The 15,575-nt window shown below is 45.4% G+C and overlaps 1 protein-coding gene across 2 annotated transcripts in view; it reads right to left on the bottom strand.

The window, feature by feature from the left end:
• Positions 1-357: 357 nt before the first annotated feature.
• Positions 358-15,575, bottom strand: part of GPR155 (G protein-coupled receptor 155) — a 79,746-nt gene continuing 64,528 nt past the window's right edge. The window contains exons 14-15 of one of the 2 annotated variants that reach the window (XM_082262235.1): positions 10,763-10,903; positions 358-719 (exon numbers count right to left, since the gene is read on the bottom strand). In XM_082262235.1, coding sequence (XP_082118361.1) covers positions 497-719; positions 10,763-10,903 — 364 coding nt within the window. In that variant the 3' untranslated portion in view covers positions 358-496. Of the gene's footprint in view, positions 773-10,762; positions 10,904-15,575 lie in introns of both variants that reach the window. The other variant, XM_082262236.1, reaches the window with a different exon arrangement.

Here is a 15,575-nt window from a genome sequence, read left to right as displayed (position 1 = left end):
CACTGTGGGTTGATTTACTAAAACTGGAGAGTGCAAAATCTGGGGCAGCTCTGAATCCTAGTCAATCAGCTTCCAGGTTTTATTGTCAAAGCCTAACTGAACAAGCTGAAGTTAGAATCTGATTGGCTACCATGCACAGTTTGCACTCTCTAGTTTTAGTAAATCAACCCGTGTGCTTTTTCACATTGGTTCTCTGCTGAAGGGACCATCTTGAGCACACACATACAGTGACAAAACTAACCCCTGAGCTGCAAACTCCTTCTGTGGTCTTTACTATGGAAGGACCGAAGCTGCCTTTCCCACAGCGATTACAATTTTTTAAAACTTTTTAACAGTGCTGGGGTTACCAAGGCCAACCCAGATGATTTTTGCATAGCTATAAACACAAACTCTTCAGAGTGCTTATGTTAATGGTGTCTTTAGAAATGTTAGAGACGAATATTAAGACACACAATATCCAAGACAATGAAAACAAGTACACAAAACTGTAGATGTGTCATCTTCTCTGGTAAGGGACATTTCTTGTTTTCAGCATGCGGTAGTAGAGGTTTTCATCTCGAAATTCGTATTCGTCTGTGATATGCTGAATGACGGCTCCTTTCAGCAGTCTCTCTCCATACTTAACTGCTTCCCCACGATCGGAAGCCAGTCCCACTTCGACAAGCCAGCTCACCAAATCCGAGCCCCAGAAGATTATAGCAGAGTTCCTGGCACCACACCTGTGTGTCAAAGGAATGATTCACCCATATGCTCTCTAACTCTTGTGCCAGGGCTGTGATTGGCAGCAGGTAAAGAAAAATAAGAGGGAAAATAGGACAGCATGATATAGGCAGGTTAGATCAGTACAGGGTCATAGAACATTAGAAGCCAGTAAGGGGGAGTGGGAAGAGCATGAGCTAAAAATACATTTATGTAAAAGCTGTAGGAGCCAACTGGAATAGTCTACAATTTGGAAAGAACACATACTGATGTAGGATTTGGTAAAATTGCATTATTATTATTATTATTACAATGGGGATGGGCATGTAACAGTTCAAATTCAAAGTTCAGCAAAATGTGTGATTTTTTCATGAAATACCACAACACCCCTAAGCTCCTAATGGTCAGGTTCCCATACAAATTTTGTTTTTCTTCTGTTCAAGGCCACATCTCACCATGTCTGCCATAGGTCTGAAGCAAGGAATAAAAATAAGTCTAATAATGCAGTGGGAGCCTTCACTGTTCTGCTTTACATAATGTAGTTTAGCAGAGAACATAAATACATAGACCAGAAGGGGTTCTGATCCTTAAGAGTTTCCAAATTGCACATTCGTAATTCCACTGCAAGATAATTAAAGTGGAATTAGCCTTGAACCTCAGCCCCGCCCACTTCGAACACCTATACTAACTAAATTGTGTAAGAAAGATGTACTGTATACAGTATACTTATGCACGGGTGCATCTCAAAACATTTGATCATCCAAAAGTTAATTTATTTTTAGTAGTTCAATTCAAAAACTGAAACTCCTATTTTATATAGATTCGTTACACACAGAGTGATATACTTCAAGCATTTCTTTATTTTAATTTTGAGGATTATGGCTTACAGCTAGTGAAAACCCAAAATTCAGTATCTCAGAAAATTAGATTATTACATAAGACCATTAAAAAAGAAAAAATGTGAATACAGGAATGTTAATACAACAAATAATGCGGCGCTACTACATTAAAGTGACAAAGTGCAGCCTTCAAAATGCATTTGAATCTGTGATGAAACAAAAATCTTAAAGTGACAAAGTGCAATAATGAAAGTGCATATGGATCCAATATTGTAAACAATTGGAATTAGCAACAACCATAAATATATATAATTCATATATTTTATATAAACCTTTATGTGAACAGTCTCTGTGCTCAAAAAGGAGGAAACTCCCAAAGTGCAAAAAAAAGAGTGCAGGAATGTTGGCTTAGTGAAAAGTATGTCCACGTACAGTATAGTATGCCCTCAATACTTGGTAGGGGCGCCTTTTGCATGAATTACTGTATCCATGCGGCATGGCATGGAGGCGATCAGCCTATGGCACTGCTGAGGCGTTATGGAAGCCCAGGTTGCTTTGATAGTGGCCTTCAGCTTGTCTGCATTGTTGGGTCTGGTGTGTCTCGTTTTCCTTTTGACAATACCCCACAGATTCTCTATGGGGTTTAGTCCAACTTTGCTGGTCAATCAAGCAAAGTGATACCATAATCATTAAACCAGGTAATGGTACTTTTGGTAGTGTGGGCAGGTGCCAAGTCCTGCTGGAAAATGAAATCAGCATCTCCTGGTAAACGGTTGCGCTTACTTTTGTCTTGATAAAACACAGTGGCCAACACCAGCAGATGACATTGCTCCCAAAATCATCACAGACTGTGGAGATTTTTGCATTTCATTTGGAAATCAAGGTCCCAGAGTCTGGAGGAAGAGTGGAGAGGCACAGAATCTAAGTTGCATGAGGTCCACTGTGTTTCCACAGACAGTGATGAAAAATAAATGCTTGAAATATAGCACTCTGTGTGTAATGCATCTATATAAAATACATGAGTTTTATTTTTTAAAATGAATTACTGAAATAAAATTAACTTTTTGATGATATTCTATTTTTTTAAGATGCAACTGTATTTTCAGGCCACAACCATTTGGTCATGTGATCTGGCTCCCCTGTGTAAGCCAACATCGCTTCAGGGAAGACAATGAAGCACCGGCAATAGATAGATCATTGAAGCCTATGAGTGAAGTCATCTCGGGGGGCGTGGCTTGGTGATGGCGCTGTGAGGACGCAGCTCGAGGAGCTCCGTGACAGCCGCCGGTGTTTCAGCCACAAATCAGCAGGATACCTCGCCTCTCTCTCATGCCAGTAAAAGGGAAACCTCCAGGGACACCGGTGGTGACTCGGGGACTGGACATCTCCACATACTTCATGCGGCATCCCGCTGCTTCTTCAGCCTCTGCGGCCTCCAAGATGGCACCGCTGCGCCAGTCCTCGGCAGGACCCACTCCTATGAAAAAGGCTGGGAAACTGGCACAGAGACAGTCTTTGGCCCCTGCAGAATGGGACGCCCTCACTGATCCGTCTCCCCGGAACTGCCGCACGCGTACTCCCAGGCCCCACCCATGGTGACCAGCCAGCAGCAATAGCCGCTGTCAGGCCCCGAATGGCGGGAAATCCTATCCCCGATACCCACCAAGCAGGACTTCACGGAGATGGCTGCCTCAATCGTGAGTACCCTCTCCAATTACATCAACACCTTAAAGCAACAAATAGATCGGGTGGAGGCAGTGGAGGTATCGCAGGCCTCAATCACATCAAGGGTCTCTGCTCTGGAAACCTCCCAGGCTCTTCCACAGAAATCTCATCATGCTGCAGCTGCAACAGGATGATGGTGAGACCTGTAGCCGCAGGAACAACATCAGGCTGCGGGGCCTTCCAGAGGCCACCCTGGGGACAGACCTTAAAGCCACAGTTACTGCTATCTTCAATAAACTGCTGGATAGGCCGCTTCCAGAGGACATTGAGTTAGACAGGGTCCACCGGGCGCAGTGCTGAGGCTGCGTTGCCATGGGACGTGCAAGCCAGGGTCCATTTTTCCTCTCTCAAGGAGGAGATCATGAGGAAGGCTTGGGCTGGGGGCCCTGTGGACTTCAACTGTACCATGGTTTGCCTACTCCCTGACTTGTCGCGCCTAACCCTCAGAATGAGGGGGGCCATGAAGCCTCTGTTGGAGACGGTATAGAATATAGGTGCCAGGTACCACTGGGGCCACCTGTTTCACCTCGTGGTTTTGAAAAGTTCCTTCACCCTTAGGTGGACGGAACAATTACAAGATCTCTTTTCATTCCTGGATACCCCCCAATACATGTGACTGACTGGCTGAAAAATCCCTGGGGTCAGGGACCTTCGAGACCCTCCTCACTGAGGCCTCAGCGTCACCGGAGGAGACGCTCCAGGTCTGTCATGCAGCAGGAATCAGATGAAGCTCCCTCCTCACATGAACTATAGGCTCACACATGGAGCACCGTTGCTGGTATTGTGAGCCCTGGAGGCTCTTCACGTCTTTTTTTTTTTTTCCTTTCTACCCCCCACCCTTTTCTGCCTAGTGTCTGGTATGGACTGCCAGCGATCTACGGGACTTCAGCCTGCTGGCTGGGGTTGGGAGCCCGCAGGTGACTGGTCAGTGGGGTGGGCCCGATGGCCGTGAATGTATTCTTTCATTGTGGGGTGTGCGGGGGCAGTCTGTGATACCCTGCTTCTAGTTTTATTAAGCACCCATGAGAGTTATTAATGTTTACTACTATTGTTTACTGCTGTTTATTATCCTTTTCTCTGAGGTTTCAGCTTACCATGTGGTATTTTTGGTTGGCTGACACCCTAGGGTCACGTCTCCTGAAGTTTCATAGCGTCTAACCTACACCTCCCCCCTCTAGGGGGCGCCTAGTTGCACCAGGTTGCTATGCAACAAGTTTAGCTATCCTACTGATATATAGTTACAGATAACCAACCCCCTGTGTGTCTGCCTTCTTCATTATAGTGAGGAGGAGATAGTCCTGGGATAGTTGCTTCGTGGTCCTTCTTTCACTCTTCCTTTTTCATATCTTCTCTCTCCTTCCGTTCTCTCTACCTTCTTTTCTCCGTCCTCCACACCCCCTTTTTTTCCCCCCTCATTCCTGTGGGCCAGGAGGATTCCGCTTAATCCCACCATGCCGATTCCTCCTAGGCACCATACCCTCGGGTACAGTGGTGTATTTAGGTTTTGTGCTGCCTTAGGCCTGACTAAACTTGTACAACCCCTTAATTTAAATAACATACCGGCAGGTATGATCGCTTTATGGGGGGTGCCAGATTGATTTGCCTCCTGGAACCTGCCCTGCAATTCGCCCCATAAGACTGGCACTATACTAAAAGTGTAGCGCAAGCCGGCGGGAACCCTTTTCGTGTGGGAGCCGGGAGGAGGCTTTTTTTTTTTTCAGTACGGGGTACAGCTTTTTGCTGTCCCCCTGCAAAGTGCCGCCCTAGGCCTGGGCCTTGTCAGCCTAAGCCAAGATACAGCACTGCTTGGGTATAAACTGACCTCGCTGAACGTGAGGGGGCTGTCCACCTCGCGCGCACAGCTGTTGGCGGATCTTAAAAGAAATGGGTCTCATTTTGCGTTTCTGCAGGAAACCTACTTTAGGAGGGACTCTATCCCCAAATTGTATAATAGGGACTTCCCGTGGGTGTACCATGCCACCTCCCCTACACCGAAATTAAAAGGGGTGAGCATTTTGATCTCCAGGAAAATACCCTGGTCCCTCATGGCGGTACAGGCGGACCCGCTGGGTCGTTACTTGCTGTTGAACAGTGGCATCGGGAATACATTGGTTACTTTGATTAAAGTAGGTTTGCCTAATTCAGATCACTTGTCCTTTCTGCAGCAATTGACTCCGGTTGTCATGGGTTTCCGTGAGGATTTCCTCCTCATGGGTGGCGATTTTAAATAACGCTCCCGAACCCTTGTTAGACACAGCAAGAGGTTCCTCGCATCTCTCCTACGCATACTTAAGGAAGCTCAAGAGGCAACTCTATCTCCTCGACCTGGCTGACCATTAGCGCGTGATGCACCCCGGTGAGAGGCATTACAGTTATTACTCGGCCACCCACAACACCTATACTAGGATAGACTTCTTTCTGGTCCCTCATCTCACTTCCTCTCAGCTAGGGTCCTTCTCATTTTCAGATCATGCCCCCATACAGATCACCATGAACTGGGACACCTGTCAAACTAGGCCCCCCGAACTGGAGGCTCAACAAATCGCTCCTACAGTTTCCTGAGGTGCGGGCGGAACTCGACGAGGCCTTATCCGTCTATTTTGTGACCAATTCGGACCCCTCTTTGGCACCTTCCACTGTCTGGGAGGCTCACAAGTGTGTCATACGTGGTGTTCTTATACGCATTGGCTCCCAACAGAAAAGGGATAGGGATGGGAAAGTCGCATCTCTGTTGGCTCACATTGACACATTGAGTTCCAAACATAAGAAATCATTGGCGGAGGAGCATTTGCTGCCCCTTATGCAGGCCAGGGAGGAGCTGAATAGTATCTCTTGTTTCAGAAATCGATTCAGGATCTGGCTTGGGCCAGGCGTCATTATTATGAATTTTCAAATAAGCCCGGGGCGATGTTGGCGGGGGCACTAAGGGGTACTAGGAAACGCATGATCATCACCCAGGTCGGCCGACAGGCGAGGGCTCATACCTCAGAGGACATTTCCTCCGAATTTTGCTCCTTCTTCCGAGCCCTCTATAATCTTCACTCCGATGATGCTTCAGCTCCGGACCCCAATAAGGTTACGGGCCATCATAAAGTAGCTGCATACGCGGACGACCTGATCTTCTTTGTTACCAACCCGAGTGAATTTACCAAATGTTCTTGACGCAATAAACGTATACGGTTAGCTAATTAGAAGATAAACATCTCTAAGTCAGCGGCACTTAATAGCTCGGCATCTGTAGCTGTCATGAGAGCTGTTAGGGCATTGTTTCCCTTTCATTGGGTGGACAGGGCTCTCAAATACCTGCTGACCCCCTGTGACCTCTTCCGGGCCAATCTACCCCCTCTATTGGGAATCATTAAGTCGAATCTCCGGTCCTGGCAGTCGCTTACGCTGACGTGGTTCGGGCGTTGTAATGTTCTTAAGATGAATGGGTTACCTAGATTACTTTATGTTTTACAGGCTTTACCGATTTAACTCCCTTTCTCGTTTTTTCAAACAAGTGCAGGCGTTGTTCCGGTCCTTTACATGGGCCTCCAGGTCTCCCAGAATTAAACTGCACACGCTATCTCTGCTTAAGTCAAGGGGGGGGGGGGTATCGGTCTTCCGGACCTCCTGAGATACTATAGAGCTTCCCACCTTATGCAGGTGGACTGGCATTGTCATGCAGATACCAAGCAGTGGGTGCTGATGGAGGGAGAGGACGTCAACATGCATTTGCCTCCGATCTCCTGGCTTTCCTCCAGTCCCTTGGACCTAGTCTCTAACCACCCTTTGGTTGGGGCTACTCTTAGGGAAGTTAGGCTTATACAACGACATTCAAATGTGGCACCGCTGCCCTCCCCTTTGACGCCCATTCTGGGCAATCCTGAATTTCCCCCGGAATGCTCAAGTGCCCGGGTGGGGAAGCTGGCTGAGGTGGGGAAAACCAGTTTGTTGGACATGTGGCCAATGGGAGATATGCCATCTCCTTCGCGATGGCTGGCTGGACAGAACCCCCCCCCCCCCAGACCCTCTTAGCGTCATTCAATTCAGGCACTTTCTCCAATCTTTCCAGAAGTTGGGATTTTCTCCCCGACCTCCGACGCCATTTAAATCCATCTGCAGGAAGGGAGAGCCACTCAGACACACTTTGTCCCTGCTTTACACTTCTCTCTTGGATCTGGATGAGGGACATCGACTACCCTTTGTTACCCAATGGGAGCGGGACCTAGGCATCTCCTTTACGCCCAAGCAACTAGACAAGGTCTAGTCGCTAGCACACAAAGCGTCCATAGCTAACAAATATCAATAAGTGGGTTACAAAATTTTCACAAGGTGGTATAGGGTCCCCTCGTTGCTACACAGGATGGACGCGAATATTCCAGATAGGTGCTGGAGGTGTGACTCTGCGGGTGGGAATATGCTCCACATCTTCTGAGCCTGCCCCTTGCTCAGGGGCTTCTGGGACGAGGTGGCATCCGTTATCCAACAGTTATCTTCTGTCGAGGTGAGAGATAATCCTGCTATGGCCTACTTCATCTTTCGGGGAGGCTGACCCGAAAATACAGGAAGTCCCTGACAATCCAACTCCTTAACACTGCAAAAGCCTGTATACCGGCCATGTGGAGGCAAACACAGCCCCCCTTGCGTTCATTATGGTTCTCTAAAATTAACATACAATGCATGGAGTCCCTGACTGCCACTTTGAATAATACCAAGGAAAAACTGTGGGACCTCTGGCAGCCATGGGTGTACTTTACTGGTACTGAGGCTTATCTTCAGGGAAGCGTTCCACCCGCAGTTTAGATCACATGCTCTTTTTCATTCGGTGCTCGCTTTAACCTCACTGGTCTGACCTATTTTTGCGCGGAGTCCCCCTTGCCTGAACCCAATCCCCTTCCCTTGTTATTTTTGGTTTGTTCTTTCCTTCCTCTCTTGCTACTCTTCTAACCCTGCTGTTTCCCACACATGGTTATCTGATGGTATACTGATTTTTATGCTCTTATTCATATATCAGTGTACGTCTTAAGGAAACGTTCCATTGGGTGAGCTCGGACACATCGTGATGACCTATCTCATCAATACTTCCCGAAATGACTCTGTGCTCCGAGAGTGACCCAAGTCATAAAAAAAGAAAAATCTTTTGGCAAAGTACCCTTGTTCATTATGATGCTTTTGATAGCGGGTATGTTATGTGACTTGCATTTATCTATGGACTGCTTGGCTTCCTCTATTTGACGGCTATTTTCGCATTTTGCTTTTTTTGTCAGTGTATTGTACTTCTGCTTCAATAAAGAAAAAAAAAAAAAACAGTGAGGTCATCTCACCAGACTTTACTAGCCGATGTTGGAGCATTCTCTCCTCTCACCTGCAGGAGCCAATGGTTGACGCAGGGGAGATCACATGACCAGACCAGATTGAGATGAAAATAGTAAGTATATACATTGTTTTTACACAGGTTAGTAAGCATAGGTGTTCGGAGGCAGGGGACAGTTTTAGTAGTTAGGGTTAAAATGAAATTCCACTTTAAGAACTACTGTTAAGTGGTAACACTAAGCATTCAAGTTACACTGTATTTGGCTGGGCTTGTAGATACACTATATGGGTAAAAATATGTGCGACTCCCCTTCAAATTATTGGGTTAAGGTGTTTCCAGTGAAGGGTGCTGTTAATGCTATCGCATACATTGACATTTTAAACAACTGTTTCTGTTTCAGCATGCTATTTAGGCTGAATGAACACAAAACACACTCCAAAATCCTGTAAAGCCAAAAGCCATTCCTAGAAGAATGAAGGCTGCTCTATATCAATCTCCAAAAAAGAAAGATACTTTTCTGACCTTCTCTAACTAAAACCTTATATTGAGCTTTAGGAGCTTGAAAGGGGATTCCAGTCCTCTCTCTCTGTGTTGTCAATAGATGATCAAATTACAAACTGTTCACAGAAAAGTAGTAAAAATAGCTCAGCAAAGGTGCTGAACAATGGACTAAACCGCACCACCTACTGGTTGTAAATGAAAAATGTGAAATATTAATTTGTAATTCTATAGGCTTGTCTGCCTAGAAAAAAATAAAAAAACAGCCTTAGACATATATAGAATATATATATGGAAAAATACATTCCCTTTAGAGCAAAACTCGTAGTTGAATCTAATACAATTGATATGTTAATACGTTCATACAGTCAGGAAAGCAAACAAACAGAAATGAAGGAAGCAAGAAAGAAATGGTGAGAAGGGATGAGAACAGACTTGTTATAAGCAATATGCATTAGCAAAAATTATGAAGGAAAACCATTTTGTCCACCTGAGGCATCATTACGATTTGGTATGTAACACTGTATACATTTTAAAGGTAAACCTAGGAGGAAATCATCAGCGACTTTCTTTTTAAACTTTCTTTTTAAAAAGGCACAGGCCCCAGATTTTATGCTGATGCACCATTTCTTCCTAATTAGTCACTGACCCAAAACACTATGCAGGATGGGAGTTAAAGTGATACTAAACACACACTGTTTAAGTTACATTGTCCCTTCTGTTTCTATATGTTGATGATGGCACTGTAATTATTTTAAATAAAAAAAAAAAACATTGAAGTACCTTTTTCCTAACTAATATACAGCTGTCACATGACCCAGATCTTTATGAGCCAGTCTGCAGGGAAACATAAGCAGGAGGAACTTCTAGCCCTCTGCTGCTGGTCACGTTAAAAATGGAAAAAAAAAAAAAAAAAACCAACAACAGCCTTTTGAATATAGAGTAAAAATAACTAATATCAATAAACTGTTTTAAATTGGCATATAAATATATATTTGAAATCAAATCTTTATTTTGTGGAATTAACATGGTGTGGACAGATTTCTGCCAGTCACAGGTTGTCACACGCCTCCAGCCTGTGTCTTGGAATAAGGAGGTGAGGCCTCCATTAATCTACATGGAATATTCAACCCACATTGTGTTCAGCTGGTTAGTGGGCATGGAGGAGGGAGGGAGCGGGCTGTCATTTACAAACTCACTGAAAACATGAGAGAATGTGCAGAGTTGCCACCACAGCTGCGAAATCCCTAGCTGAATTGGGGACATGAACAGAAGGTGGGGAGAGAGAGAGCGCAGCAGGATCAACCAGGATTTTTGCAGTGGTGGTGACTGAGTGAGTATGAACAGCATGCAATACAGCTCTTGATAGTTTTTTTATGATTTGGGTTTAGTGACACTAAGTCTTTTTGCACTTCATTGGATACATTCTTGTTTTAGGTCTCTGACTCACTCAGTAGAGTGGCCAGTATCAAGACAACAGTCCCAAAAAATGTTAGCCTGCACTCCAATATTGAGAATAAGTCATTAGTGTAGTTCTTGAACATTCTACCATATTAAGTAGGCTTCATTTTACAGAGCACTAAATACAGTGAATGACAGGGTACAACAGTGACTGGTGTTAGTAATATTTTAGGTATTATTTTTAGATGACAAGGTGACATGTTATTAGTATAGCTTTCCAGCTCACTGACAGTGGAAATACCTTCTCTCCTTTACGATATTCCTAACACACAGGTCCTTGTGGTATTGTACAAACTGATGGCATGTCATGCGGATTTCTTCTGGCAGCCGGGTCTCCTCAGCAGCCGCACTGGGTTCTCTGCCATTCCACAGGAATTCAAGTCTAATGTGCAAATAGGAGACATTTCACAAAATAGCCAGATTTACACAGGTCACAATTAATGTTTTGTTTTTTTGTTTTTTTAATGTAAAATTTTGTTTTAGGAACGGTTCCCTAAAGACCCCAAGGGTAATGGAGTGAATAGATAGAAGTTTGGGAGTGATCTGCACTAAATAGATTAGCAAATTCTGTGAGTGTGTTCTATTGATGTGGATCCAGGAACTAAGGTAAAGGTGGCCAGCTAAGAAATGTATAGAACTAAAAATCCCTTCTTTAATAGAGAGCTAAAAATGTTTGAATAAATCTGACTTTTTAAAGAATAACAGCCCTTTATGTATCTTAAAGTGATTTTTTTTTTTTTTTTTTTACAAACGTGTTAAACTTACCTCCTTTGTGCAGTTGGTTTTGCACAGAGCAGCCCGGATCCTCCTCTTCTCGGGTCCCTCATTCCTGCTTCGGGCCCCTCCCTCCTATCAAGTGCCCCCACAGCAAGCAACTTGCTATGGGGGCACAGAGCCAAGCTGCAGCTCTGTGTGTCAGTTCAGATACGGAGCTGCCATCCGGGCCCACCCCCTCTCTCGCCTGATTGGCTCACTAATTTTCATTAACAGCCCCGGAAGCCAATGGCGCCGTGTCTGTATCTCAGCCAAGCAGGAGGGAGAGTCCCAGGACGGCCGAGGGACTCGTGGACATCGCTAGACCGAGAGGGGGCACAGGTAGTATTAAGGGTGCTGGGGGGGCTGCTACACACAGAAGGCCTTATATCTTATGCATAGAATGCATTGGGATAAAACACCTTCCCGACTTTAAAACTCCTTTAACTATTTGCCGACTGTGCTATAGCCAGACAGTGGCTACAGAACGGCCCCGAGTTCTGGCAGGCCATCATATGACGTGATCCTGTGATCAGTGCTGCCAATCATTGCCCATCAATGCCTCCGCATCAGTGCACCCTATCAGTGTCCATCAGAACACATCAGTAAAGGAGAAAAATTATCTGTTTGCAAAATTTTATAACAAACTATGAAAAAATTGGATTTTTGCCATACCTTAAAATTAATTTCTCTGATGTTCATTGATGGACGCAGCTCCTGATCTTCTTAACCATTGGGTTATACTGCCCCCTACAGGAGGAGGACACTAGGCAGAAAAAAAAAAAAAAAAGTCTGGCTATGCCTATGGACAGTCCCAGGGGGTATACTCCCTCTCTCTGCTATAGGTACTCAGTTTTGTTACAAGCAGTGTCAGAATTACAACTCCACAGAAGGGTGGGTGCTGTGTCCATCAATGGTCAGAGAAATGGATTTTACGGTATCCCATTTTCTGTTTTGTTCATTGACGGACACAGCTCCTAATCTTCTTAACCTTTGGAACGTCCCAAAGCAGTGTTAAACATGAGGGGAGGAACAGCGAAAAAGAAATTCCCAAGGCTAAACTATAGCCAACCACTCAAATATAGCTAGATGAATGAGTACCCCATCTAATTACATGCACCACACCCTAAGATTTATAACAATAAAGCAATTTGTAAGGGTTTTTAAGGTGCCATCAAAACATTTTACAGACAATATTTAAAATTCCAAAATTTTATTAAACATATTAACATTTATCTCATAAAAAACATTGTTATTTGCATATGTCAATAAACCAAACTTCCTAGACATGTTTCGCTAATCATAGCTTCTTCAGGAGATTTTGTCTGGATATTGTTCACATAAGATTTAGTGGGTCCATAGAGGGAACATTATGTTCCACGTAATCAATACACCCTCCAATTTCTGCAGTACCTCAGGGGACACTTTATGTACATAGAAAGGACAACTTAGGTGTGTGGAGAGGCCCTGGGCTCTGCCATAAGGGAAAGGATAGATGTCCATTAATATTCAGATGTCATTTTTTTTATGATATTCCGGTTATCTTAAGACTGCCTAAGGAACTGTTGGTTGCAATCCTTGATTGAGCAGGAGTGATCTAAGGTGCAAAGATTCTGACTTCTAATACTCCTTATGGTACACCGATATCCACCTCTACATGCACTTATTTAATCAAAAACCTAATTTTCCTTCATCTGGTCTTAACATCCAGGGGTTCCCCTCTGAAAAATTGGAAGGTGTATTGATTAAGTGGGACATAATGTTCCCTCTATGAACCCAGTAAATGTTATGTGAATAATATCTAGACAAAATCTACTGAAGAAGCTATGATTATCTAGCCAAACACGTCAAGGAAGTTTGGTTTATTGACATATGCAAATAAAGTTTTTCTTTTGAGATGAATTGTAATAGGTTTAATAACATTTTGGAATTTTAAATATTGTCTGTAAAATTATTTGATGGCACCTTAATTTACAAATTGCTTTATTGTTATAGCCAACCACGTAAACAGAAGCTCAACCAAAACAACTGGAGCTCACCTGAGAAAAACAATACACCCTCAAAGAGGACGAGGTGGGCGCCTTGCAAACCTGAGTCACTGACGCCTGACGACGGAAGGCTCAGGAGGCACTGAGCACCCGAGTAGAATGCGCCTTGACAGGAAAAGGAGGAACCTGACCCCTGATGGAACTGGCCTGAACCACCGTCTGTCTGATCCATCTGGAAATGGTCGCAGAGGAAGCAACCCTTTCCGAAGCCCATCCGTAAGCACAAATAGTGAGTCTGATTTCCTAAAAGACTCCGTAGCTGCCAGGTACACCCTAATCGCTCGGACCACATCAAAGGCATGCAAAGCAATTTGCTTTGGATGTTTTGGCCTGGGACAAAGGGAAGGCAACACAATGTCTTCATTCAAATGAAAATTTGACACAACCTGTGGGAGGAACGACGGACAGGGGCAAAGAACCACCAAGTATGGTGAACGTCAGGATAACGCCGCCAATTTTAAAACCCTGCATGCAGAGGTGTTCGCTACCAAAAAGGCCACCTTCTGGGACAGTGTAAGCAGGGGAATCTCCCGAAGATTCTCAAAGGGAGGCTTCTGGAGGGCAGAGCACCAAATTGAGGTCCCAAGGCGGTAACAGGGACCACACTGGAGGAGCCAAGTGCTGAACTCCCTGAAGAAAAAGTACGCACCAGTGAGTGTGTGGCCAAGGGCAGATGAAAAAAGACCGCTAAGGCCGACACCTGGCCCCCGATAGTACTCAAGGACAGTTTCTGCTCAACCCCACGTTGAAGGAAGGTCAAGATCTGAGCCACCGTAAAAGAACAAAGTTGAGCCCCAAGAGACTCACACCACGCAATGTACGTCTTCCACGTATGATGGTAGATCTTCCAAAAAGTAGATTTCCTAGCTTTTAACAGTGTTGGAATCACTGACTAACCTATATCTATCAGCACCTGGAGTTCAACAGCCAAGCCGTCAAAGCCAGCGATGTAAGATTGGTCCATGGGCAGCAGATCCTCCCTGAGAGGAAGCTTCCAAGAAAAGTCGGCGACCAGCAGCACCAGATCGGTGCATCAAGCCCGGCGAGGCCAGTCTGGGGCCACTAAGATAACCGGAATCCCTTCTGCCTCGATCCTGCGTAGAAGTCTAGGCAGAAGCTTGAGAGGAAGAAAGGTGTAAATTAGACGATACTGACCCCATGGGGCCACAAGATGCGTCCGCCAGAGGATCCCGTGACTGAGCCACACACCTCTGCACCTTTCTGTTGAGCCGGGACGCCAACAGATCCACCTCGGGAATGCCCCACCGGAGACACAACTGATGAAACACCTCCAGATGAAGGGGCCACTCCCCATGGTCAAACGCCTGCCGACTGAGGTGATCCGCCTGCCAGTTTTCCACCCCAGGAATATGTACAGCGGAGAGGGCTGAAATGAACCGCCAGGACACTTCTTGTGCCCCCCCCCCCCCGGTGATTGACATAAGCAACGGCCGTGGCATTGTCCGATTGAATGTGCACTGGACATACCTGAAGGCAATCTGTCCAATGTTCCAGGCACAGTCTGATCGCTCGGAGTTCCAAGACATTGATCGGTAGTCTGTACTCTTCCAGTGTCCAGATCCTATAAGCAGATTTTTTTCCCAAGGATGCCTACCCAGCCAGACAGGCTGGCATCTGTGGTGACCACTGTACAATATAAGGGGAGGAAGGATTTGCCCAGCCCAAGTGCCGGAGAACGAAACCCCCATATCAGGGACACTTTCGTTTTCCAGCTCAGCCGGATCGGATTGTCCAGAGTCTTGTCCCATTTGGCCAGAATTTCTCTTTGCAGGTTACTCGTATTGGAACTGTGTAAAATGGAACCACCTCGAAGGTAGACACCATCAGGCTCAGCACCTGCATGCAAGTCTGGACGGATGACCATCTGCTGGACAGCAGGAGATGAATTGCAGCCTGCAGTTTCGGAAGTTTGTCCAGAGGAAGGAGAACTCTGGCTAAGGCCGAGTCCAGAGTCAGACCCAGATATTCCAGCTTTGTGGACATAACCAGAGCAGACTTCTGAAAATTCAGAATTCAGCCAAACAACCTCAAGCTCGTATGGCAATTTCCAGGTTAGTAGCCCAGTACCGCGATCCCCAATTGGCGTAACAATGCTAGATCTGGGGGCCAACACCTTCGTGAAGACGCGAGGAGCAGAAGCGAGACCAAAGGGTAACGCCACCAACTGATAATGCTCCTCTCCCACGGCAAAGCGGAGGAAGCGCTAAAAACCGACACATTATACTGTGAAGG

The sequence above is a fragment of the Pelophylax lessonae genome (assembly GCF_965119305.1).
Source record: "Pelophylax lessonae genome assembly, chromosome: 6".
Lineage (NCBI taxonomy): Eukaryota > Metazoa > Chordata > Amphibia > Anura > Ranidae > Pelophylax > Pelophylax lessonae.
Note: the sequence above shows the minus strand (reverse complement) of the source record. Positions and strands in the feature narration are given on the sequence as shown.